At 50.9% G+C, this 25,602-nt stretch overlaps 5 protein-coding genes across 5 annotated transcripts; all 5 read right to left on the reverse strand.

Annotated features, from left to right (window-relative positions):
• Positions 1–11,538: 11,538 nt before the first annotated feature.
• Positions 11,539–11,928, reverse strand: BO95DRAFT_447085 (uncharacterized protein). Its single transcript, XM_025587540.1, has one exon. It carries the CDS (start codon positions 11,790–11,792, stop codon positions 11,613–11,615), a length of 180 nt encoding a protein of 59 aa, XP_025437808.1. The 5' UTR covers positions 11,793–11,928; the 3' UTR covers positions 11,539–11,612.
• Positions 11,929–16,196: 4,268 nt separating this feature from the next.
• BO95DRAFT_273197 (esterase/lipase family protein) lies at positions 16,197–17,957 on the reverse strand. The gene is made up of 3 exons (XM_025581601.1): positions 17,763–17,957; positions 17,509–17,657; positions 16,197–17,432 (listed from the first exon to the last, which is right to left on the reverse strand). Exons 1-3 carry the CDS (start codon positions 17,802–17,804, stop codon positions 16,295–16,297), a joined length of 1,329 nt encoding a protein of 442 aa, XP_025437809.1. The 5' UTR covers positions 17,805–17,957; the 3' UTR covers positions 16,197–16,294.
• Positions 17,958–20,852: 2,895 nt separating this feature from the next.
• On the reverse strand, positions 20,853–21,896 carry BO95DRAFT_476630 (putative nucleoside-diphosphate-sugar epimerase; the record flags this gene model as incomplete). The annotated part of the gene is made up of 4 exons (XM_025589933.1): positions 20,853–20,948; positions 21,005–21,352; positions 21,419–21,660; positions 21,797–21,896. 3 exons carry the CDS (start codon positions 21,894–21,896, stop codon positions 21,152–21,154), a joined length of 543 nt encoding a protein of 180 aa, XP_025437810.1. The 3' UTR covers positions 20,853–20,948; positions 21,005–21,151.
• A 379-nt stretch (positions 21,897–22,275) lies between these two features.
• Positions 22,276–24,210, reverse strand: BO95DRAFT_476631 (acyl-CoA thioesterase). Its single transcript, XM_025589934.1, has 2 exons — positions 23,706–24,210; positions 22,276–23,626 (listed from the first exon to the last, which is right to left on the reverse strand). The coding sequence occupies exons 1-2, from the start codon at positions 23,943–23,945 to the stop codon at positions 22,736–22,738; spliced, it is 1,131 nt and encodes a 376-aa protein (XP_025437811.1). The 5' UTR covers positions 23,946–24,210; the 3' UTR covers positions 22,276–22,735.
• A 683-nt stretch (positions 24,211–24,893) lies between these two features.
• BO95DRAFT_456688 (mitochondrial 37S ribosomal protein bS6m) lies at positions 24,894–25,420 on the reverse strand (the record flags this gene model as incomplete). Its single annotated transcript, XM_025588424.1, has 3 exons — positions 24,894–25,203; positions 25,311–25,342; positions 25,397–25,420. 3 exons carry the CDS (start codon positions 25,418–25,420, stop codon positions 24,894–24,896), a joined length of 366 nt encoding a protein of 121 aa, XP_025437812.1.
• Between the last annotated feature and the right edge of the window lie 182 nt (positions 25,421–25,602).

A 25,602-nucleotide genomic window follows, 5' to 3' on the forward strand; every position in this document is an offset into this window, starting at 1 on the left:
GGGGGGGCTGAGGGTGGTTGAGATAGATGGGGTCTTGGGATGTTGGATACTATCTTCTTGGCTCTTGGTTGGGCTGGGTTGGGTTGAAGTCGTGGTGCAGGAGGAGAAGGGATATGATCTGGTGTCTATGTTTCTTGATATTCCTTGTGAATACTTTTGTATGTCGAGTTGCAGTGCAACGCTTTTGAATTGGGAGATTCTTTGATCAATCCTATGCCATGGGCTTGATGCTGGAGATGAGAGATGTTTTCCTGATGTTGGGTTCATTGTAAGAGTGTCGTTGGATTGCAGTAGTGTAGTAGTGATGTTAATGTCACGAGAACGCACTATAAAAGAAGTCAACAGAGAGGAAGATGACAGGCCAATGACTTCAGGAAAACGTGCTTCGGTTGAGGGAACATGGCTGCCATTGCTATCTGGTGGCCTGCTACTATGTAGCTTTCTTGCGGTGGGAGGAGTATTTCTTTCTTCTCACCACTTACGTAGTACTAGTAGTAAACATGGCAGTACTGTACTTCCAGAAGGAAGCACAATGAGGCTCTTAAGAGATAAAATTGAGATTCGAGCAGTGATAGTCGATATTGGAGTAATTATCATGGCAAAGACTCTAAATAGTAATCCAGTACGACACCTGTAGGAGGGACCCATCACGGAAGTAGACAACTTGCAAGTAGTTGACATTGTGGCCAACAGCTTCCGACCCTCGCACTTTCCCTCTTCTCCCGGCTTCATCCTCACCGAGACGCCGATTCCCAACCATGCAAGTTTAGCACCACCATACGTCTCCATGTTCCCCTTTATTGTGCATTTATTTGAAAGCGAGGAACCGAAAGAATGTGCGAGAAGATGTCTGACATCCATCCATCCATCCGGCAGTATCCTCTCTGCTGATCGTGCCGCAGCCAAGGTACACCCACAACCAGAAACACTTCCTTGAGCTCAACCATCCTGAACGCCGTCTTCACCAAGAGAACAATGAGAACAACAGGTAAAACCTCTCTTTCTGTCCCCTGTTGTTGCAAAGCGGAGCGATCGCTGACCGTGGCGAATAGGGACTCTACTAGATATCCCCGACAGCCACCAGCCACGACCGATCTGCAAAATTCCCCTGAGGCAATCGTCAATCAACGAACCAATAGAGCAATTCTTTATTCCCTGTCATGGCCAAGCAGCGATCGCTGATCGTGGCAACCAGAAATTGCGAGCGACTCCCTACTCTCAATACACCAGCCGACCCGATATGATATACTTCATAGCTCAAGCCTGCAGATCGTTCCTCTCATGGTCTAGACACAAGGTCGCTCGGACACGGCTCCTGGACGCACTAAAATGCGGACTTATCGCCGCTCGAGGGAAATATTATCCGCATCGCTACCGTCCACAACATTCTTTCCATAGCCTCACAAAAGCCGACCATCCCCACTCCCTCCAACCCTCCAATTAAAAGTCCCAGAAGAGATTCCAACAGACCGTCGAAGCATCAGGTCTGTAATGATTCCATGCTTTGATTGGTAACTCGCTCTCTGTCAAAGGTACATGGTACATTGTCGACAAGTGCCCATGCTTTTCTTTCCCAGGGAAAGCGCAGGAGTGCCGTGCTCCCTATTAGAACATACTCAGCAAACCATGCTATTTGACACGTACCGGGAGAGAAATTGGTAGCTTTGTGGAACGAAACAACAGTCCCATGGAAAACAGTGCCGGCCCCCTGCTGTCCAACGTTGGTCGAGAACCTTCGGCCGCCGCAGAAAAGTCGGCGACCGGGTCCCAAAAGTGCTGGGTCTTCTTGCGAAGAAAAAGATTTCCCTTGAGTCCATCACAACCACCATCGCAATAGTACTTCGCGAACAAGGTAAAACGGCACTCCCTTAATATCGAGCATGCTGCCGGAAAGGAGGTCACTCGCGGTACGTTTCCCGCTTGTATCATGTTTGGGTGGCGAAAAGGGATACATGTCATTTGACGAGTGAATTCCTCAAGGAGCCACATTCCGGTTCCCTGCCCTTAGCGCCTTTGTGATCGCCCGCTGTCTCAAATCTCATTGAATTAGCTTGTCCCGGGGCGGCGTATCGGCTCCGGTTGCTGAAGAGGCTGATGGCCCTATCTCCTCGTTTCACGCGTCAAAACCTGCTGGCTCTCTTGATTCCGGGAAGTTGAGGTCTAGGTCGTATGTTTCTGATTGGCACAGGATTTGCCTGAACCGCAACAAGGAGGGCCAGAGCCCCTCATAAGAAGAATGGTTCCATCTTCCGGCAGAGGCCGATTCTGTCTCCCCCTGAAATCTGAGAACAAGTGTCGGTTCGCATCGGTCATATCCGGTGAAGAAGCCACGAAGTCGAAATCAAACGTGCTGCTGCCACCTAACATCAGCAATATCTGCATCCTTTCATCCTTTCCTTCTCGGTTCAGCTTGTCCGCTCTCGACTCGAAACCTACCGAGCTGCGACAGCCATTTCGAATCGTCCACGAGTCTTATCGGCTTCGCAAGCAACGGTTCATCTTGAAGTGGAGTTCGTGGTATCCTTGATGCATTATCCTCAATATAGGCTGCAATGGACACAGATTCAAAATCCTCAGACTAGGAACAATTGCGAAGGAGGACAACCAACGCTTGACTCGCTCTGGAAAACAACCAAGAACAGAGTACATATTCCCAGGGACAACACCTTTCACTGTCGCATTTGAAAGTACTGCAGCATGTTGCAGGGTTCTTCCATACCTCTTATATGGCTGACATCGATCTTCTTCATCGAGTTTCCTCCTATTCACGTCAACGCGAAGGAACTACACGATATTTGTGCTTCCAACAGCGACCGACGAGGCAAACCTCCCGAATCATTATTCCAGTCGACAATCTGGCCGAGTTTGAATGCTCTCTGGCAGCAATGCGCCCTTTACGAGGTCCGCATTCGCTACTTTCGCATTGACAGAGCAGAACGAGCAGACCCGCGCGCTGACCCACACCCTTCTTCTCTGAGAACCGAGTCATGACTTTGTTCATCGAACATTTGGAGGATAAGCCTGGTGTACTTTTCGTCGACAATCATTTGGACAAACATAGCCAAAGACAGGGAGACAGCACCAGAAATTCGGGCCCGCGAGGTTTCATCTAAGCCGGCTCAGCGCAGCTGACTGGACGGACACCCCCTGATGCCGGATTTGCATAGCCATGCCTTTGGGCCACGCCGCCCAGAAGGCCTAGGCTAGACTCGAGGGGTTTCACATGTTAAGCAGCTATGCTTAGAGGGCTCACGGATGGTACTTCCACCATCACGATAGCCTGCAGATAACTCACTCAGCAAGTCGATGATAGAAAGTCAAACTCCCGGCCGAACAGAGAAAATCGAGGAAAAGGAACGAACTAGACAGAGAAAGCGGGAGCGCGCGCGCTATGTCGGACACTCGTCACAGATTCTGTAAGATACCTTCCGCTCTCTTCAGACTTGTTTGGCGGCAGCGGATCCCGGTGTGGCGCAAGAGGCGAACTTTGGGACGGCTGGGAATTGCCTCGAGTGCGGATACCATATCCGCTGTGAACGAGCCTTGACGCTTTTATTCCGTGTAACAACTCGTGGAGATGCCCGTTAGAATCCACATACCCGCCAATGTCTCATCCATTAGGCGGTGCAGCCCACTAGGCAGGAGATTAGCCTTCGACGATTCATGTCTTCCGAATTCTATGGCCGGCTGATCCATCCTCCAATAAGACTATCCCGCAGGGATGCTTGCTGGCCGATAGCGCTGCTGATGCAGAGTAGTATCGAGCAGTCTCGCCCTGAGCTTACAAGGACGTGTGAGCCTGATGAAGGGAATCGCATTCGATCAACAACATCTATTGGCGGACAACCGCAGACGGGCAAAGCAAGAGCGATCCCCGATTGTTGAGGGTCGGATTCTGTAAGTGGGATGATTCTTGGATTGATTCTGAATGGTGAATGGATTGAACCCTGCTCTTCGAGCACTGTGATGAATCCTTACCGCCGGGGAGGTTCGTTCGCTTGATGTCTTTGAAGTTCCTACGTCAAAGGAACATTTTCTTAAAACTAGACACGGCAGCTTTCGAGATCTGTTTCACAAGCAACACGGGTGCGTATGCGAAGCCAAGCACGTGCAATGCATTGTGCATTTGAATATGGTGCTCTTCAGAGGAACGTGCTGTACAGCATGCCTATCTCGTCTAGAGACCGAATCAGCCGTCTCCTGGCTCATTAGCGGTTAGTCTCACAGCAGCGGACTTTGGTATTTTGAATGGTAGTCACGGAAGAGCGGTGCAACGGATCATGCGTGCCATTCATTATGTGGCCCCAATTCGAGGTTTCCCTGAGTTCAATGAGGTGAAACAGGCGCATATCGATCGCGTTGCGTGTGTAACGTCCGACAAACGCTGCACTTTGCTCAACAGCTGTGTTCCGGGGTCAACAATCGTTTTCTAACACGCCGCTGAATCCCAATGCTATCAAGCGAAATCTATGGCGCTCCAGGTTTTGATTCGGATGTCACGGAATCTTCCGAAGCATTGGCGGAAACGAATCTGGACATGAAGCCAAGCCAGCACTTACGTTCTCGCGAGCGCGCCGAAGGACGGCGAGCACATCATGTGGGCCCGAGTTGAATGCGGTGCACAGTCTTTGCCGACATTGTCCTGGAAGATCGAACAATCAAGTGTCCTGTTATCTCGACATCTGCGTAGGATTGACCGGACAACGGACGTCAAGCAGAGGGAGTCATAGTACGGGAAACTGCGGCGCGCGCAAATTCACCTTCAAGTTCCTCTTGCCGGTACGCCCAGTCCGGATGACGCCCTCTTTCCCGCTCTCCGGATACATGGTTGGGAACATCGCTGCTGGTCGGATATCCAGCGTGATCGGCCCTGACAAAACGACGGAATAGCGACCACGGTCGCCGATTCCGTACTTGCAAGGACGTCGAGTACAATGAGATTCCGAACACGCTGGAACCTCTCAATAAGATGGATGTGGAATAACTTACCAGCTTCTACGAAAATACTACGGTGCAAGGGTTGTTCCAATTACACCGGGAAATTTAGCCGGCCAATGAATGACAACGATTTAAACAGAAGTGGACCACTGCATTCCATGATTTGCGGTTGGAACGGCCACTGTTGTTGACACCTTTCGGATCGACCTGGTTTCTGACACAGGTTTCCCGTACGAAGAAATGACCGAGAGTCTCTCCTATCCCTGTACGAATATGTGGAAGGCATCGGGGCATGGACACCGCCGTCAAGTTCAACTGTAATGAGCATAACGCCTCCATCCGGACGCGCAGGCATGCCAAGGGGGTCATGTCGCCGCCCTGAAACAAGTCGGCGCTCAGATCCTGACTGATACGTGCTGGTGCATGTTCTAGTGAGCCATTGATTTTGAAATGTGCGCCAGAGCCGTCATGACGACTACGAGGGGCAGGGTGGACGGGGTCGACCGTCGGCTGCGATTCGGCAGTCTCACCGAATTTTCCACGCTGTCCTGCTTGGGGCACGAGCCTTGGTCACTCACCTAGTCGGAATGGGCTCTTCCTGAATGGGCTCTTCTTGCATGGCTCGCGGAGGGGGGATCATCCTTTTGCATTGTCCCGAAGTTCCTAACCCCTTCACGACGACGATAACCAAGCCATTGTTCTCGCTGCAGTGGTCAAATCAGGCCACTTCGAGGTATTATCTCCGAAGCTCTAGACTACAAGCTTCCGGATGTCTCGAAATCATACTGTAGTTAACCCTTGGCTTGGGACTACTGACCAACAAGCATGAAGATTTTACCCTCGGGTATCTCGGGCTTGTTTCTGTTCGGCCGTCGATATGGCTGTATGGGATATTATCAATCATTCAAGCCAACTGCCATCTACGACTATCACCATTGGGTGAATGATCGTTGACGACTAGCATACATATTCTCTGATGATATTGGGGCTGTAGCGTTACCTATCACGGGCCCCCTTGATTACGCTAATCTGCGCAGGGATTTTTTAAGGGGCCTCAATAGAGATTTTCTGCTCCCCTCACCATTCTCTACCTCCTCTTCTGGAGCTTCGCTCAAGTGAGACAGGCACTTCATATGCTGGAGTCTCTGATTCTCCTCGGATCTTTCGCAAGTCATGTTACTTCGCCGTATATACAGCCCTGGCTCGTCGCAAGGCAGCGGGGAAGGAAGGGAAAATTAGTTTTCAATCACGGATCGATTAACCGACTGCTTCCGAGCTAATTATGATTAAATAAATGATATTATAATCAACCACAACTATAGGGATGGATCCTACTGAGAACTATGTGCAGTACATAGTATTATGCATGATTTAATCTTATCATCCGCGGGTACATGAGTCATCGCATATCATATCCAGAAGTTAGTGGACGTATATGCCATGCAGAACGGACCCCAATTTTCTCCAATTTGGAGAAGACATATCCGCCGACTGTTTCTCGCTGTCAGCATCCAGCCCATGGCTTCCAATCTGCTATAGCAAAGAACATAGTGTTTGATTAAGACGGAAAGGACTTTGTCATGCTATTATTCCCTATGATAGGCGATGAACCCACGCTCTGGTATATCGGGATATTCTTCACCCGTTGTCGGAAAAGTCATGCATGCACTTGCTTACTCAATTCTTTCCGTTGCCTTGCCTATCGAGAGAAAAATGTCACATAGTACAGTACAACCGAAGCTGGAACAAATTTCTATTTTCTTGGAGAAGCAAAAAAAAAAAAGAAAAAAGAAAAAAGAAAAAAAGCCAACCAGGGACCAGCTTTTCCACTTCCATTTGAGAGACGAGGCCCCCCCAAAATAAGCACCTTAGCTTGCGACCGGATATCTACGGTAGTGTACTGTGCGTTTTTTTGGCCTGTAACTGTTAGTGGCTATGTATCGGTAGACAGAGACAGGCTCCCCTCGGTCCGGGGACAGGACAGGATGCAGAAGCGTTGGGAGATTCAGGGTTCCATGCACACAAAAGGATATGTGATTCCCGCCGGGGCCGGGGGGTGGCTATTGTACCGTACATAGTAGTTAGGTCGCACGGTCTTGGATCTCGATGTTCAAGGTGCTGACGACCGTACCACATAATAACGAACTACATGCCGTGCGTACTCCCTTTTCGGTGGCACGTAACTTACCGTCGAGAGGTGGCTGGAAGGGATCCCCGAATTGTCTGTGAGTACTCACTCATCTGGGTGAGTGACTATGCCAGAGGGGGATCAAGGCACAAGCTCGCAACTGATGGATCGATTATGGCTTCCTGCATGAGTTGATCAGACGCGCACTGATATGACAGCCGGTTTTCGTTGAATACTATACTCTCTCCCACATGGTAACTATAGATATCAGTGGTAAGTTATAGCTGGCCCGACCCAATCAGCATGTCCCCAAACCAGTATACGGAAATAGTATCGCGGGAGGATATCGCGCCAGATGCGATGATCCCTCCTTTCCATACTCATATAGTACATAGGAGTACTTAAGTCAGGTATCATTGCTCATTATATAGCTATAATTGACAAGAATGACAGCAACCCTTGTGCATCCCCTCGATCCAGTAGATCGGGGATTTCTCGCTACAACAGGGGGACCCTGACGATCCTCGCTTGGCTTGTCCTCGGTAGCAAGCACCGCTCCCCTCTGAGTGCAGTACCTCTCGTTGCCCTTGGGAGCACCGTGGACCGATGTACGTACTTCCGCTTGCGGCTTAGTGTGAGTTTGCTTGACAATATCTCAAAGTGCCTCGTTTATGACGATGGGCGTGAGAGATAAAGTACTCCCCCTCCTTGGACCCGGCGCCGATTTCTGATACTCATATAATTGATGAGGCTCTTGCCCGATTCGTCAGTGGGGGTGTTTGCATGGTTGATTACGACTAATATCATGAAGAGAAGTGGTGATTTCAGCCGAGTTAAGGACATTAATCCAGTTCCGTGGCCCAGATCGAGAGTGTAGCACAGTCCCTAGTAAGTCGTTGCCGTATAGCTTACTTCCAATAGTAAGCGAGTCCGTCAGATCTATCCAGATCAATAGGGCTCTCAGGGACCCGATGCTCATAGATCCTCCCTGGAAAAAGCCGGCTCACCCTGCGAGATTTACTGTCAGCAAACTTAACATACCCAGCGACCGCATATGTACTATGTATGTAAGCCTTCCAGCTGAGTCAAAAAGTAGTGCTGAGCATAGTGCCTAAACTAGTCATCCATAGCGTGGCAGAATTTGCCGCTGGAACTTCTTGGCGATCAGCATGCCTACGTGTTGCTTCTTGACTTCAGTTAGGCACCCCTACCCTTGTCTGAGGGGCACGCGACCGATGGCGATCTGGAACAAGAGACAAATGACCTTACACCCCATATACGCCGGTAATTGCGAGTTTGACACCTCGCAACTACCGTGTTCAGGGACCTAATATGCATGGATCATCCCCTTTCGAGGGATGGGTTGGTGGTCGGCAGAGGCCGGATTCCACACAATGATCAATGGCGAGTTTCAAGCCTTCTCCACTTCGGAGTCCTTGTCATCAAGCAAACAATGAATAGGTGAATTGCTGGGCGATGAGGTCATACTAGCATAAGGTCGTTGATTTCCAATCTGATTCTCTTGGACGGTACTGGTGGAAAAGAAGAAAAAAAAAGGTGATGGGCGGCAGACAAAGAAGCAATCAGAATATGCATCATTCGATAGGGGTCCCACTTCGATCCTCGATCCAGCCGTTGTTGTGTGTCATCTCCCGAAGGGTTGGCATCGGAAGCAATTCCGTGGTGCTACACAGTAATCTAGCGGGGGAAGCTGGGCCGCCGGGGCAGGGCATGGTGACTGACTCGATGATGCAGCCGGCCTGTCTCTGTCGCCCAATGTCGGGGATATATGTCCGCGCATTGGTGGAGTCTTGCCGATCGAAGTAACATTTTTTTTCTCATCCGAAGACGGGAACAAGTGTATGGATGCGCCACGGAGATGCAAAGAAATCAATTCAATTTTCCAGAAGGACAATCTGAAATCGAGGGGTCGAAAACGTCATTCTAGGTCAAAAGAGATGATGATTAGAGTGATCGACGCCTCATCCACGGCCAATTGAAACCGAATTGGACTATTCTGTTCGTCGATTGGTCGAATGCCGTTCTTCGGTTGGCTGGAAATATCCGCTCCAACCGGGTCTCCTTGACCTGGGAGGTAAAAGATCAGACTCTCAGACGAACAAAAGCAGAAGCAAGATCGGTGGCACATCGGCCCTTATCTCAGCGTCTCGCTCACCTGCCGTTCTTTCCTGACTGAATTATGCATGCTCTATGTATATTGTGGGTTTACTCAACAAAGGGTTGGGCCGGTGGTGCTCACTACTCGGTTCTTCATCTATTGCGAGCGGGGGGGGGGGGGGGCTCCATCAGTATGCCCTGCAGGAATGCACTATCGGTCCGAATGTGGGTTGAGTGGGAACCGCTCTGAATGTTGGCCTGAGGAACGATCAATCAGTGTATCTTCCAGGGTTGTCCCCAACTTCGAAATAAGCCATAGAGAGGAAATCGAAGGAAACGGGAAAGAAACGTACAAGACAGGCGAAATTCAGTTGGTTGCTGAAAATGAATTGTCACCTGCCCAATGACAAATACTGTGATAGGCACTAGGCGGGGGAGAAGATCGTGGTCGTCGTTGGCTTTGCACGCCTATCAATGGCTGCCGCCGATGAACTCCTTCCCAATCCCCGCTCCAAGAAAAGACATCACATAAGAAAGGAGAAGAACAAAGACAAAGAAAAGAAAGGACTCAAAAACAAGAGCCAAGAACCAAAAAAATAGGTCAAAAAGGAGAAGGAAAACCAGAAAGAGAGGTTTACTGACCGGATGACGATGTAGTAGTAGTCAACAGACAAACCGGTAGACTAGCGGAGTATCCACCGTCTCATGCAATACCAGATGATTAAGGTAACTAGTTGCAACCTGTGTGCTTGTCGGCAGATGTGTAACCACGCTCTGCGTTGAGTTCCAGCATGAGGAACCCTGCAGCGCATACCGATGCACAGCAACGTCAGATGTGAATCCGAGTGACAGGCAGTTTGGTCGCCATAGGTGCTTTCATCGAACGGGAAATACTTATCCGGTTGACGGGGTTTGACAGGGTCTGGGATTCACTGTACTGGACAGGAGGTATTGATTGCTGCATCGCTTGATCCTGTTTCTCCCGCTCTAGATCCCGGCCTTCGATCTTCTGTTTCCTTTTGTTAATTATTTGCTTTGGTGGGCCCCTGCGCTTCTTCTCGTTTTCGTCTTCGCTCTTCTTGTCCTCCGCCCAGTAGTTCTCGTTCGGGAGTTCACTCCTCCTATCTCCTTGATTGGTACTTACAAGGGACCCTCAAAGACCCCTCCCAGAAGCTCGAGCTGGTGCGACCCTCGAGTCTCCAAGGGCTGTGCTGCGGTGCTGGAAATCACCCCCGACCGCCGGACCAAGGGTACTTGTCGAACCCGTTGCAGGGCCTGGCTTGTTTTCGGCCGGTCGCTGACGACGCGGAAGAACAAGAGATGGAGCACAGACTTCATCGAAAGACCCCATAATAGGTGTCTTGGCAGGCAACGGTGCTGCAGGCCTTTGCGTCCGACGCCGTGCATCGTCGACAGTAATTAAAATCCGGCTAAGGATCTCTAGCGCTGGAGTGTGTCCCCAGGACACCTTGCGAGCCATAATGCCGCCGTTGCGCGGGTGAGGGTCAAGGCGGGACCTTGTGTAGCGTCAGCCCAGTACTGGCCTGTTATGTCTATCTGTTGTGTGTGTGTGTGTTTTTTTTTTTTTTTTCCTCTCGAATTGAGTTCGTCATGGTGGGTTAAGGGAAGGTTCGAAGCTGCCTTTTCCTCCATTTGAAGGAAAAAGCCGGAAAGTGGATTGCCGGAGAATAGAACATGTGATGCTGCGTGTTTTTCGGAGGGAGGAAAGAAGAGTGTAGTCGTGATGGTGCCATTCTCCTGCAAGCGAGATTTGACGTCCTTGAAAAATACGTTGGTGGGAAGAACAGGAAATTAAATCGAACTTTGCTCTTGACTTTGCGGCAGTAGGCAAATCCCAAGTAGCAAAGGTAGCTCTCCATTGTAGATAGTAACGGTGGATGCAGAACCCAACTCTAGACTGCTCTCTCTAAACCCCCCGCCCCCAGCACCATGCAAATGAATATCAACGAGACCAAAAGAAATAGACACGAACTCGTCGCAAGGCGATGAGCCAGGAGGTAACAGAATGAGAAGGAGACGAGAAAGAACATGAAAGAGTATGAAAGAGGACAAGAAGGAGAAGGAGAAGGAAATGGAGATGGCAGTCCAGCAGTGGATGACGGCGGAAGAAAAGACGAAGAAGTTGCGGGATGGTCGAACGAGGAAGGCGTTAGCTGGAGAAAGCAGTATAGTAGGTAGTCCGTCGCCCAGCGGGTAGGTGGCCGCCAGTGCAGCGTAGCTAAACGGCTTGAGAGGCTGGAGAGGGGAGCCCTGGAGGGTATAACAGTCTTCCATAAGGAAGCTTCTTCCCAATGAATCATGGATTCTTATCCTCCCTTCTGCTCCTGTCATGGCAGAAACTATCTCCCTTCCTCCCCCAGCTTCCGGCAAGAAAGTTCCCCCCCCCCAAGCTCCTCTTGTATAACACTCACTTGCCTTCCTTGATGCACAAGGTACACTTTTCCGGCACAATAATAAATCGTTCATGAGGTGCTTTCCCACATCGTGATGAATTGTCTTTTATGCCTTCCATCTCTGTCCTCAAGAAGTGGCTATTGGGGCTGTAGCAGGCCGTGTAAATGTAGTAGTTTTGGACGTAGTTGCACATGGCTGTCAGATCTTTAAAATTCAACCAGGGCTGAGTGAGGAAGGAATCGTAGTGACAGCAGATATGAGTGGTCAGCTGAGGGTTCTGGGCTCACGTTTTCGGTGGTAATGGATAGGAGCCTGATTGAGATTGAGATGGCCCAGGATGCTGGTTCAATCGAAGGGTAAGAGGAAGATATAGTTGGGTTCCAGCAACAGCAGGGGGACAATCGGATTCAACAATTCGACGGATTTCTGGCTCTGGGCAGGGTTGAGAAAGCCTTTGTTCATGATTGAGGGCGTTCCAGACCAAGTCTAATATATTTTCTATATGAAAGTGGTGGTGATGGTGATGGTGGGTTGAGTGGTGGTTGTTTACCAGCATCGGTCATGGCCCATCACAAGCCGGCTGTAGGTAGTGGTAGTAGCAGCAGGGGACAAGCAACCGCCTTGCGATTGAATTTTTTTTTCTTCCGCCGTTTTTAATTTACTATATTTTCTTCCGTTTCCAGATTTGATTATTATTCATTGGAATGGCCTTATCCGGTCTATCTGCACCCTTTCAAGGTTGGTAGTATTGTATCATTTCTGCCTTGTTTTCTCTCGAAAAGTTGTGGGTTTTCGAGATGTCTGTGAATATGATTGTCTCTTCTCGCCTCTCCTGGGATTATTTCCTTCAAATATTCCTTTCCAGTTCTTTCCCCTGATTATGCGGAGAATCGAGCTCCAAAGTTCTAACGGTTTGGCCCCCTCCCCCATAGTTCAATCGAGATCCTCCTATGTAAGTCGAGTTGCCTGTTCGATATCGGACCCGCTCTGCAGGTTTCAGGACTTTTCATACTTCCTCGGGCAAATACGGCCACGAAAAGTCGCATGAACAACACAGGTGAAACACAACAAGGCAAACCAAACGGTACTTGAAATGGGCAAAACTGGTCAGAAAAGGAAAAGAGAAAATCGGACACCAAAAAAAATCAAAAAAATCAAAAAAATCTAAGGACCAAAAAGTCAAAGGCGAAAGTGGCCGAAAAGAAGGTGGTTCCCCGAGGCGCGGCGGGTCTTCCTACATGAGAAATACGTACATCCACCGGGGTGCCCTAACGGCCAGGAGGAGCGGCGGAACGCGTTCCACAGCGATGCGAAGCCCCATCAGCGTCGTCGGACTGATCGGTTCGGGCAATGGGTGATCGACGCGGTCCCTCGCAGCCGTTGTTGCTTTTCCTCGCACGTGGCGCTAACCAGGATCTTCGTGCATGGGCAACGGCGAGCCTTCGACCACATACAGCGTCATGGATTCAAAAAAAGAATTCTTTTTTTTTCTGTCAATGTTACTCAATGTGGTTTTATACTGGCGTGTCGCTTCCACTGTGGTCGAGTTGAATCACTTCCAGGAGCTGATCCAATTAGCCTTTTCCAAGTCCAGTCGGAGAATTCAGACTCAGGTCGGTTAGTGCAGGCCCAATTAATGATATGGGGAAGATCGTAAGTTGACCATCTCAAGTGGGCTTTATTGGGTGACACGAATGCAAGTCCGCCATGATCACGGCGTGCTTGCCTTGTCCCCATCTCCGCACAGTCTGTGTTGAGTCTGTTGACCTCGTCTAGTGGATTTTCTGCAGTTCGGTTAGGGCCGACAATGCCCTAACTAAGGTATAAATCTATGCAACCACTAACTTTATTTGTGGGACCAATCAGGTCGAGATTGTAGTCGTAGGCTCGTAAATGACCTTAATCTAGGGTCCAGAGTAGTAGCGAGACTGCCAGTGACAGCAGCCCAAGGGGTGGATATTCATCTGCAAGAAGGGAATTGCAAGTGTGGCTAGGCTGGCTGGCTGGCTGGCTGGCTGGCTGGCAGGAAGTCCGATAGGGCCTGAGCACCGACCGACCGCCGTCAACCCGCGGAGGTCAGTCAGGGCCCGAGCAGAAGATATCCGCCGCCAGATTATGCAGGTTTGAGAAGGATTCACTCTCCGAGATTCGAGCAGACTAAATCTAGTCTTTGGACAATTGGCTGGTCTGTACTCGACGGCAATCTATCTTGTATTAGGAAAGAGGGAGAGCGATGCTGCAAATGGTACCAGATGTCTGCCATATGGGGTGGGTGGATGCAGTGGTGAATGCAATGGTCTCGGCCCCGTCCCGACCGTCGCGCTCCAACTCTACCAAAACAGTTAGCAGGCAGGTAAATAGATTGCTACCGGCAAACACAGACGGGGTAGCTTCAATTTATGATTGTTCGGCCGAGGGAGACACTTAGTCTGCGCTCGGCACTGCAGCAGCTCTCATGCCTTTCTGTTTCTTTTTCTCACTCGCACTCTCTCTTCGCTCTGCTGCCACTTCATATGATGTGGGTAACAGTTTAACCACACCCAAGTGGAGGCGGTGACCAGAGCAATGTATCTATCTGGTTTCACAATCACTGATCATTCCTGCAGTGGGAGCTCAAGCATAGGTAGATCTTCCCCATAAATCAGCAAAGACCAGGGGTAGAAGCAAACAAATCCACGGAGGGGGAGGGGAGGAGGAGAGGAGAAGGCGGGTTTGAAAGAGAAAGAAAGGAGGGGGGGGGGTCATGGCGGCATTTTCATCTGCCTAGTTGAGGCGATGGGGCTGGAAACAGCCACAAGATACTGAGTAGATAGGTACCTACTCAACTCGATAGGTTGGTTGGTTCATCTGCGAGTCAGAACCACAACCGTTAGAGAATCAGCCCGCTCGGCATTCGCCGAGTAGGAGAGAGTCTGGAGGAGCTAAAGGCACGGGTGGGGCTGAAGCAGGGGAGCGAAGGAGTCGATCGGAGGGGGAGTTTCGCATTTCTTTGTTTCGTTCTTTGTCTACACTCGTTAAAGTGCTTGTTTGCTTGTCCACTGCCCAGAGCTAAGGGAGATCAAGCCGCCATTGTCCCTGCAGGGGTGTTTCCGGAGAGAGTAGTGCTGATGAAGCACGAATGGTAAGAAGTACTGTCTGTACCCTACCTACCAACCAACCACCAATACTTCTCAAACGTACAGTCAAGATACCGTACACATTCAGGCGGGCTCGGTCCGTATTGAGCTCGCCGTGTAGTTGACTAGCTTATGCATGATTAGCAGTGAACTAAGTAGTTGCTGCTGAAGTATAGTCGCTCACTGTTGCTTACTTGCGGCCAGCGCATGGGTAGGGCCGCTAGTAAAGTGCATTTTAGCGCCCGGCTTGCCACTCAAATTCTCGAGAAGATAGATTCAAGGGTCAATTGACTCAACATTGCCCTCTCAGGCTCAGGCTCCTCCAAGAACCTGCCTATTTGAGGCAAGCTTAGACCGGTCTAGTCCTTACTAGTACATGTACAAGGTAGTTCCTGAAAAGGGCACTGCAGTTCCGAGTAGTGCGCGGGACTTTTAGAAATGTACTGTGGAAATGAATTCCACGGACATTTAATGTGAGAGACAAATGATTGTGAGGTCGACCACATTTTTCTCTGAAACCAATTTGCTTTGGATATCGGCATTGGCTCTGTTCTGTTTCGGACTATGCTCGGAAGTAAGCCTACCGCCCAAGATCTGGAATTCAGTGGGCGATCGAGTGATCGAGTGATCGAGTCTGAAACCGGCTCTTTACGTCATGTCCTGCTCGTGGTCAAGATAGGTGACTGTTAACTTAGATACTACCTAGCTTAAGTTACTCAAGATGCCCGCTGACTCAGGCCAACCATCAATTTGTCTGGGTCTCAATTTCGGTCCTCCACGAAACTTCTACCCTAACTACAAATTGCCTCATTCCAACCATCGAGAAAACCCACTGTATCGGTACGGTAACTGACTGAATGCCATCGAGGTCACGTGCTGAAGGTCTCATGAGGTTTAATCAACCGCTGAAGGAAATGAATTGTCATACTCTAGTGAACGGTGGTCTGACGAGGATATTAGAAGGAGCCGTAGTGCTCGAAGATGGGAACTTCACTTCTCGACAGAGATTTTAGTTGCTGATCAGGAGGAAGACCATCCAAACCAGTTTCCTTTAGTCCGTATGGTAGACCCGGACTCGACGCACGGCCGGGTCTTCGGAAAGGGGAAGGTCCACCGTCCATGGATGATCGGATGTTATCATCCCTTTCCTATGGACCGTATAATCACTTTATTACAATACTTCCCCGGGCACACAAAAGTGACTGCGCCAGATGTAAGCCACGAATCTTCATTTCGTGTGCGCGGCCAACTGGTGTCTGGCCCCCGCCTTCGTTGTCAGCCTGGATGTGATCGGACCCTTCGTCCGCTAGCTCCAAACTCACGCCTTTCAGACGTGCGTGTTATTGTTGCCCCGGCAGGCGACAGACTTGATTTCGGAAGTTAGTGGAGCAACGGGACAATATCGGATGCAGAATCTGTTCCATTGGAACTACTTCCAGGCCGTGGACAGCAGCAATCTGCACGAAGAGTTGGCAACGAGAGGAAAGTAGAACAAATGAGTTGGGTGAGATAGGAGATGGAGTAAGGATGGGAGGGACTTCCCTCACTGGCTCCCTCCCCCTCACAAGCACCGTAGCTTTTAGTCCACGACCACTACATCGTCGCTGTCCATGAATCCACCATCGGAGTGCTCGTGGAGGGTGCCACTCTGGGGCTGCGGCATGTCTCCATCCACCTCCTCAATTGGTCCTGTAGCCGTGGCGTACCAGCCCCGGTCGACTGACTCCACTAGCGCTCTGCTTGCCTCGCAAAGGAGTGAAGCGTAGCCCGGGTTCTGAGTCTGCAAGAACATGCTGGTGTGAGCTTTGATTTCATCTGCAGCTTTATCATTCACGGCTCTAGCCCATCGGAGACCTGGCTCCGGAACCTCCGGGCCTTGGCCTCCCGCTGGAAGCGAACAGAAAGTGCGGTCCTTGGAGCGTATAATCTTTTGGCTGAACGACGTATTGCTACGGGTTGTGTTCTCTACCAGCGAGCTCGCATTCTTGCCCAAGCACGTATAGAAATTGACGCAGGCAATCCCGCGATTCTTTTGCACGTCCGAGAGCGACGCCAGGCGCTGCCGCAAATCGGAAGAGCGTGCCAGGCAGCCAACAAATACCAGGTGGGATGACACCCAGCCCCAGCCGTCGGTTAGTCGCTGACGCTGCGAATACACTGCCGCCGCCCCGCCGGCCGCCAGGGCGCCTGCTCCGGCAAACATCGCGTACCGACCCCACCGTTGCCAGGACGGCGTGACAGCGGCGTCGTTAGTCGATGAAGTCGGTAGAGATTTCTTAGGCTCCTCGGACGATGTTGTCTCCCCTGAAGAATTGTTGCTCCCTCCGATTCCGAATAGGCCAGCCACTTCAGACAACGTGGTATACGCGCTGGTAGCATTTCGAAACTGTCCCTCGGCCCCGTACGAAACCACCCCGGGCGCAATCCCCAAAAACGGCGTGTCGAATGCGAGAACCCCTTGAATATGCGGAAACATAAATGAGCCGGCTCCGATGGAAGTGTCCGAATTGGTGCAAGAGCCAGGTGCGTTGGGCTCCGTTGAGACATGGGCGGCGGGCTTGGGAGGCAGAGGCTGCTCGGAAGACAGTAGCAGGAGTGTCTCGGCCGCCACAATCCCACCCATGGAGTGACCGACTAGAAACACATGAACCGAAGGATCCACGGTGGGCGAAGCTGTTCGGTTCGCGACTTCCAGGTCGATGACTGTATTCTGCAGCCTGCACCGACGGCTGTGGCTTAGTGGTACGTTCAACCAAACAGGACTGAAATCACATGAAATAAGATGCGACGAACCATTCCCGAAATGTGCTCACACATTCCCTCAGGTCGCCTCGAGTTTCGTACTTTGGGTAGACCGCTGTTGTCACTCGTGCGGCAGGAAGAGCACGGCTGACCACCGTGCAAAAATGCCTAGGGAAGTCTCCGAATGTATCATCGCCCCCCTGCGAGTATTAGCAACACCAACAGGTATGGTTTGCGACCGACACAATCCGTGCGCGCAAGACAGGTGAAGCGTGGCAAATCGCGGATGCGAGAGCGGACCGTACCTTGAAGCCGTGGATGAACACGATCAGCAGTGTCTTCTTCATTATGCTGGATGAGGCTAGACTGAAGGACACATGATGGTAGTGCGAGTCAAGCAAGTCTGAAAAGGAGGGGATATGAGGTGAGTGAGTCTGAAGATGGTTGTTGAGCAGTGAACAATTTACGGAGTACCAGACTACGGATAAGGCGTCGGTCAGCGGGAAAAAACCACGACGTCATCGGGCAACTGATGCACGTGACAGGGGTTCATTGCAGCACACACCCACGTGGTTGCCTCGCTGCCTCGCTGCGTCGTCGGAGTCTTGTCCGGTACCATTATCGAGTTAAGGCATTCTCCAACTTGGACTCGAATGGCTGGAGCGAAACCGTGCGACAGAACAGTCATACGATCTGTACTTTATCAACTGCCATCCAACGGCATGGGCTGGGTCTACATAAGGTTCTTGAGGCTTGCGCCAGCCCAAGCCCTTCATCGACCTGAATCTCGATCTCGATCTCGATCTCGATCTCGATTCCTTTCGATCAGTGCCACTCGAGGCTATCTGCACCCGCTTCACCATATCAGGCTAAGAGGCCAAAGCGGGTCGTGTATTCAGGCACAACCTTCTTGCAACCTCATAAGAGCTAATACTGAATAGATTCACTGCGTGTAGTTACCAGTAGTGCAGTCTGGCCGAGCCCTGGATATTCACCGGTAGGCTTTGGTAACCTTAAACCTTAGTACTGCTTCCTCCACTTGATTTGATCACCTACACCAAATCATTGAATATGCAAGATTGCCACATTACAATCATAGACTCGAGATAGAGAGCCCTGTGAATAAGGGAATGCATCTCAGATCAATGGCAGCGTTATCGTATAGTTGACCGCTCCTCGACAACCTTCTCTCTTGATCGTCATCCCAAACGCTCGAAGACCTGTTATAGACTATTTAGACTTATGACCAAGGCCTCGTTCTATACGAAGTCTGGGGAGCCGCCCACCGCCTCTAGCACATTAACCCCTCTCTACTACGATGGAACATCTATATCATAATAGTGATATCCACGACATCACCACACTCTTGTGGCAGATATCCGGGTGCCATACTCCTTCCCCAAGTCCTTGGCCAAGACCATCGATACCCGTGAAATCGCAACCTTATACACCCGCCTACATGACCGTTCAGTACGGCCCTTGATTTCTGTCACTCGGACACTCCCACCGGGGTGCTTGCTTGGAATATCGATTCTTCTGGGATCACGCACGACGCGACTTGAGCTCGGGAATGATCTACCTCAGACGAAACAATGGCAAAAGTCCTCCGCGATCGAAGTCCGTCGACACTCTTGGCGCTTAATAGTGCCTGGGTAGCCTCCAGCGTATCATACACTCCCGGGGGTGGAATACTCACCACTCCGAGAAAACTTCATGACTTGCCTACGGCTATAGACATTGGCGCATTCAACTAGCGCCGAGACAACTTTCATATCCGACCCTTTGTCCCTCAAATGAGGAGCCCAAACCGATGGCATTTCCTAGAGTGGCCTAGGGTTTGTGGATATGACTAGAGTCAGAAAGGCAGGGGCCTATCGACGATAGCTCAAATGCTATCATACCCCGACGAAATCTCTATTACAGCTTATTCTTCCAGCTCTGTAATGGCTCATATCACTTATATGGCTTAGTCACTACAGCGGTTTCCCACGTTGATAATTATGTCGACCCAAATCCTCAATCAAATCAGGATTATCATTTGACTAGTCACCCACCCCGAGTGAGAAGGCGGAGCCGGGAATGAATACTGGCTCCTGCCAAGAAAAAGATAAGAATCAAGAGCAGTTCTCTTGATACCAGCAACTTTTAATTGGATCTGTGATCGTCAATAAGGATGCACAGCCGACCCGTCGTTTCTGCCTAACGGGAAAACGAACCTCACAATGGTGCCCTACAACAAAATAGCTATTGTGGTAAAGGACATGACCCCGCGAATGTTCTCCTCAAGAGACAGCATACTCCAAAGCACGGAGATGGCCGTCCTACACCAATGATCCAGTCGCTCAACATACCGAACCTAAGCAACATTCATCTCAATGTCTTCCTACAAGGCTATGATGAATCGGGAGAAAGCAAATGTAGCCTTGACTGGTGTTTAATGATCAGAGTATGTCGCATTGAGAAAGTAAGCAAGGGATGTATGAGTACTGATATGTGATTGGAAGAACCCATCCAGCGGGATGGGCGATATTACCTACTAGGTAGTACCATCTTCATAATAAAACTCTAAGATACTGAATGCAAAAAGACTCGCCAAGAAGGAAGCTGGTAACCATATTGGAAGTCATCAGTATTTCGACATGCTTGCCCAAGAGGCATTACACGCATGAAGAAAATGGTGACGGTGATGAAGACTATGATGCTGTCACTTTGGCTGCGTGTAGCCTGGGAATCTAAAATTGTCGCTTCAAGTCAATCCAGCCATTGATGAACTGTGCACGGTGATAACATCTTTAGTTATGCATTCAATACTAGCTTCCTGTTCTGCTGGGTAGACAACTCGATTCCTCTTGACAGTCGCATTCTCTTTCCTTAGGCGATCGACATGCTTCTGATTCCGGTTCACGGATTGTGAAGCCCTAAGCTCCTCCAGCACCGCATCGAGATACTGCAGAAGATTCATCTCCCTTGAGATATCTTCTTGGGGAAGCTCCATGTTGCCTGCAATGGCAGCTCGGTACTGCCACCACTGCCTCAGAATCATCGGAGCATTCTTTGCGACGTTGGAAAACTCATGAGTAGTAAGATGACACTTTTGCTGACGTGAGTAGAATAACCCTCGAGACAGCGTTTTTCCCGCGCCCAAATGTAGCACTATCCTCTAACCTTCTCTGCGCTAGATACGAGAATATGAGATATGCAGACGAGGATGTGATAGCACCTGCATGATGAGTTGTTTGATGAGCCACTTGCACTGTTTAGGTTCATCTAACGCAATTGAGCCAACGCCAATGTAAAGGTCGGTAAGCGGGCTGCACTCGCATGCGAGCTGTCTATCCCCATAATCCACAATGAGAACTCTACATTTGGCTTTCTCGGCTAATTTTGATATAAAGCTTGAGGGCTCTTGACAAAGCTTAAGTTGTCTTCTTGTAAATTGAGTAGTTTGGGGCTTAGAACTTCATCCTTTTGGTTTTAAAGGCGAAATAAGTCTAACAAAAGTATCAGACTCTTCGAGACTTGAAGACCTGACTATGCGAAGACATACCTGTCTCTAGCTATATCTTGGGTATAGACTTCAGTGTAAGAGTTGTGGTTGCCTGGCACCCGGAACTTGAAAAGGGGACTTTCAGTCTACAATTGCCATCGACACGACCACTAAACAAGATCAACTCTCTCGCCCACCAACACCCTCCTACTCCGTAATCCGGGCATTCTCCGAGATCTTCTCCGAATGACCCCGAACAGCAAGATCGACCGCCGCCCGCGCCAACACGTCCACCCGCACGGAGGGTGCCAGACTCCGGACCCGATCGGCCAGTGTCCCCTGGCGACTGAGCACCATGCCCGGACGCATGATATATGACTCGAACGTGGCGGGGTGCTCGGCTTGGCCCTAGAGGTCTCTTTATCAGTCTCTCTGTTTGTAGATTATCGAATGGCTGAAAGGGAGGAGACATACCCTCAACCGACGATACCCCGCCATCACCCACAAAGACTTCGTCTGATCGCGCTCCGCCATCCCGCCGCTGAAGTACACGAAGCGGAATTTTGAGCCGGCCGCGGAAAGGGCTTCTTCTCGTCCTGTTCCGACCAGAGAAGCAGTAAAGGCCTCGTTGAATGCTACGGTTGCCTGGATGGTATACTCCAGCGTGACTCGCCGGGAGGCCTCTTCGTCAGCTGACGCGCGCGAGGGTGGCACGCCTAGCGTCCAGATGCATGCGGGTGGCGCCGCGGAGGGAGGCGGCGAGATGCGGGTCGGAGTCGGAGAGAAAGTCCTGGTCTTACATGCGGTGGACCTGGGGTTTGGGGTGGGTGATGGTATTGGGCAGTTCGCGACGCGACAGGACGAGGATGGAGGTGATTGAGGGGTGGGCCAGGCACTGGGTGAGGACCTCTTGGCCTACGAGCCCGGTTGTTCCGGCGAGGATGATTTTCATGATGCAGGTGCTTGTTCTGTTGTATTCGGAGTAGACTCAATGGTGGGGGATGGATGGATTGAGCTAAATATATGTGTCAGAGGATGGCTGATGATGAATACATTAGTAGCTTTGTCTTATTGCTTACCATATATCATTAGATATTTGGTACTAGAAGGAGTACGGATATAGCGGGCATAAGCATCAGTCCAAACTACTAACAATCTCACCCCTTCGCTGGGAACTAAATCTTGATAGGTCGAACCCGGGCATGACTCGTGGTCTGATCGCTTAGAAGGTCGATGAGAGGGAGAACAGGCGCATGATAGGACTCAGCTATAATTATTAATAACCCCAATAGTGACTTCGAGCAGTTACTTCACCTATTTCTGGCGATTTAGGACCGATAAAATACATGCTGAAGTTGTATAATTGATAAGACTATCAACTGGCGCCGATACCAGGTGCATACACTAGTCACTTTATCGTTCTTCTTCGTCACTAATGATTCCGCATCTAGCAGCTTGACCTGATCATTTAGGACTCACTACTATTTTCCTGCGCCTATCTCTTTTTCTTAAAACAGGAACGCGGTTGCAGCAGATTACTATGTTTCTACCAAGGCACATATTCCGATTTATTATTCATGCCTAGAGCAAGGACTTTGAATAACGGTTAATAAGTTGAAGAGATATTGAAGATATAGAACTGGTACCATTTCGCAGGAATTGACTCTTTTCTAGATAACGTAAGTCAAAAAATGCTGGGGTGTTCTTTACACCAACTATATATACCATGGCCCGACTATACGCAGAACATACAAAGAATAGATCTATGCAACCCTCACAACCAGCTCATCCTCACAACTTCTCCCTATCAGCCCGAGCCACCTTCAACATACCATCCTGATAACTCGTCGCCACCAACCTCCCCTCCGGCGACCACAACCAACTCTCATGGATCGCGCGACTATCCCCGGACCTAGGCGTCCAGCCCTCCTGAATAAACCACTTCTTGGACAGCCCACCCTCCTCCTTAGCCTCTGTCTCCCCCTCTGCATCCCAATCAATCATCCGCACCGCCTCCCCGAGCTCATGAAACACAACCGTCAGCGTCAAACTGGCCAGCGCATCCCACACCTTCATTCCCAACGCGCGGGGGATCAGCAGCAACGAGTTCTTATCCGCCGCATACATATGCGCGCACGCATACAGATTATCGAACTCGCCTGCCCTCTCCCTCCGCCTCACCTCCCCCACCCTGACCTCTTCCTCCTTCACAGAAACAGGCTGATCCCCCGGCAGCCCCTTGAGCTTATAGAACGTCAACTGCCGATACCGATCCGGCTGACCTGTTACCTCCTCCCTCTGGTTGAACCCGCGCATATCCACATTCCGCGCCTCCAGCCCGGGGAACTCGCGCTCCGGGATCCCGTGCTTCTCCCACTGCTCGCGCCAGTGATCGATGTAGAAGTCCGCGTCGACGCCGGGCTGGACCGGAAAGTCCTGGGGTCTCTTCCCGGCCAGAAGCTCGGCGTAGCGCTGTTGGGCGGAGACGGGCTGGTGCGCGAACGGCGCTGCGGCAGGCGGTTCGGCGCGTTTGAACGAGACCAGACCCGAGAAGCAGATCTGGTGGGCCTGACGGGCGTCGACGGCGCGCGTGCAGTAGCTTTTGCCGTCGCGGAGGTGGCGCACCGTGTATTCGTAGGGGATGTCTAGTCGGCCGGGGAGGATGAAGGTGCCGGTTACGTTCTTTGATTTGGTAAGTGGGTTGGTCTACAGGGCGTAGGGGTTTTGGGAAGGGTGGGGGAGTGCTCAGTGGAATACATACGTGGATGAGGAAGCCTTTCTCGACGGTCTGCGAGGCGGCGTAGGCCGATTGGGCGTAGACGTGGCCGCCGAATGCCCGGCCTGCTTCGCCCGGTGGGTAGGGTGGTGCCAGCGATTGGAAGCGTTCGATATGTTCCGGGCTGTTCGCCGAGGGGATTTGGCTCTTCTCCACGTGCAGACGGCGGAGGGACATCAGCTCCGCGAAGGAGGAGGGGCTTTCGGTGTAGGAGAGCTCTAGCATTGTAGTTTCGTTTGGTCTCGGCTTGATTTTATAAGATAGAAGAGAGTTGAAAGAATGAGATCCTAGAGATGTGGTGGCACTTGATGCTCGTGATGGATGGTATGTACAGTATATTCTCGGAGACAAATCCCTGATCCCTGTCGATTCGAGGGTTACGGTGGGTGCGGATGAGAGGCGACGGCGGCACAAGACCAAGATATGTGCATGTGAGGTGTTACTACTGAGGAGTTTGACTTGAAAAAGAATGGGACCACCTGGACGAAGAAGGTTGAGGAGGGGGATCTGCTATTGTTGAGGCTAATTAAGCGTCTTCCGTTCCTGGACTGCATCATAACCGACGCATGTCGGAGCTAACCTCGGCTGAAGATGCCGTTGCGCTTTTGCACGCGGCATAATCTGCGGCCAATCTACACTCCCTACTCCGGAATCTTTCTCACATGATTCGCAAGTCCAGAACTCGCTGTTTCAACTTCAAGGGTCGTGCCTCCTACTTGTTATGGAGACTGATTGATGCACCGATCGTCCACTACTGCAGCCCGGCGAGAGCTTGCCGACAGCCTGCCAAACAAACGGTAGTGCCGCCCAACCAACCGATTGAGATCAACTAGCCTTGCACTCAACGCACCTTCACCCACGACCAGCCCAAATGTCAGGTTCCCCTCCAGAACAAGAGAGTAGTTGTAGCCCACAAGCAAACTCAGATGAATTGATCTCGCCATCGGTATTGGCCGAAAATCTGCCAGTTCAGGTATATGCGCCAACGATGCTGATATGATATACAACAAAGACACAAAAGCAAAAAGAAAAGAACACCCATCCCAAATATGATACAATAACGATCTAGACGCGTTGCGCCACGGGGGCAACCCAAACGAAGATCACCCGGCTCTTTTGTTTCTCGTCGCGAACATCAATAACAAGTGCAAATTAACCATTCCACACCATCGATCAGATGGAGTCGGTGAGCGGGCGGTATTTGTTCCAGTCCACCTTGCCCTCCACGTCCTTGATCTCCTCCAGCTTGTCGCCCAGCTTCACCACGGAGAAGCGGATCATACGGGGATCGAGACCGAGGGTGCGCAGGACGGCTTGCTGGACAGCACCAGAGGAGTCGAAGCGCATGATGAAGTGGTGACCTTCGTGGTAGCGGGCCTGGTGCTTCGTGGTCGGCCGGGGCAGGGTGAAGGTGCCCCAGTTGGTGTAGCCGCGGACTACGCCGCCGGCGCGCAGGACCTGGACGCCGGCATTCCGGGCGATACTATTGAATGATTAATATCGAGACAGAGGAGACTGAATGAGGAATGACATTGAGATGAAAGTCTGGCTGTAGGGGAGTGTAGGGGAGGGAGTTGAGTCGGTACGTACTCGCGGACCTCGTGGAGGCTGCCGGGGCGGACCTGGTATGATATTAGCCACAATTCTCCATTCCCACGAGGATGAAAGACACATACTACTGCAATCAGCTCGTACAACATGACAGCGGTAAATCTGCGGAGAAGCAATTTGTTCTGGACCTGGACAATGGGACCAACGAAAGGGACAAGCGGAGAGTCGACAACAAGCCCGGGAACATCTGAACAGGGAAAGGGAACCAGATTTTTCCGGGCCGCGCGCCCGCAATGCTTTTTTGCTTATCAGTTAATCGGCTTGGCAGCCC

The sequence above is a fragment of the Aspergillus brunneoviolaceus genome (genome assembly GCF_003184695.1).
Source record: "Aspergillus brunneoviolaceus CBS 621.78 unplaced genomic scaffold BO95scaffold_81, whole genome shotgun sequence".
Classification (NCBI taxonomy): domain Eukaryota; kingdom Fungi; phylum Ascomycota; class Eurotiomycetes; order Eurotiales; family Aspergillaceae; genus Aspergillus; species Aspergillus brunneoviolaceus.

Bases quoted from the DNA above. Each gene is read 5' to 3' on its own strand.
- BO95DRAFT_447085 (XM_025587540.1), bottom strand. From the start codon at position 11,792: ATGTGCAACTACGTCCAAAACTACTACATTTACACGGCCTGCTACAGC.
- BO95DRAFT_273197 (XM_025581601.1), bottom strand. From the start codon at position 17,804: ATGAAGAAGACACTGCTGATCGTGTTCATCCACGGCTTCAAG. The intron at 17,658-17,762 runs GTACGGTCCGCT...TAATACTCGCAG, and splicing joins TGTTCATCCACGGCTTCAAG to GGGGGCGATGATACATTCGG. The intron at 17,433-17,508 runs GTTCGTCGCATC...CCGTCGGTGCAG, and splicing joins GTGAGCACATTTCGGGAATG to GCTGCAGAATACAGTCATCG.
- BO95DRAFT_476631 (XM_025589934.1), bottom strand. From the start codon at position 23,945: ATGCTAGAGCTCTCCTACACCGAAAGCCCCTCCTCCTTCGCGGAGCTG. The intron at 23,627-23,705 runs GTATGTATTCCA...ACCAAATCAAAG, and splicing joins AGAAAGGCTTCCTCATCCAC to AACGTAACCGGCACCTTCAT.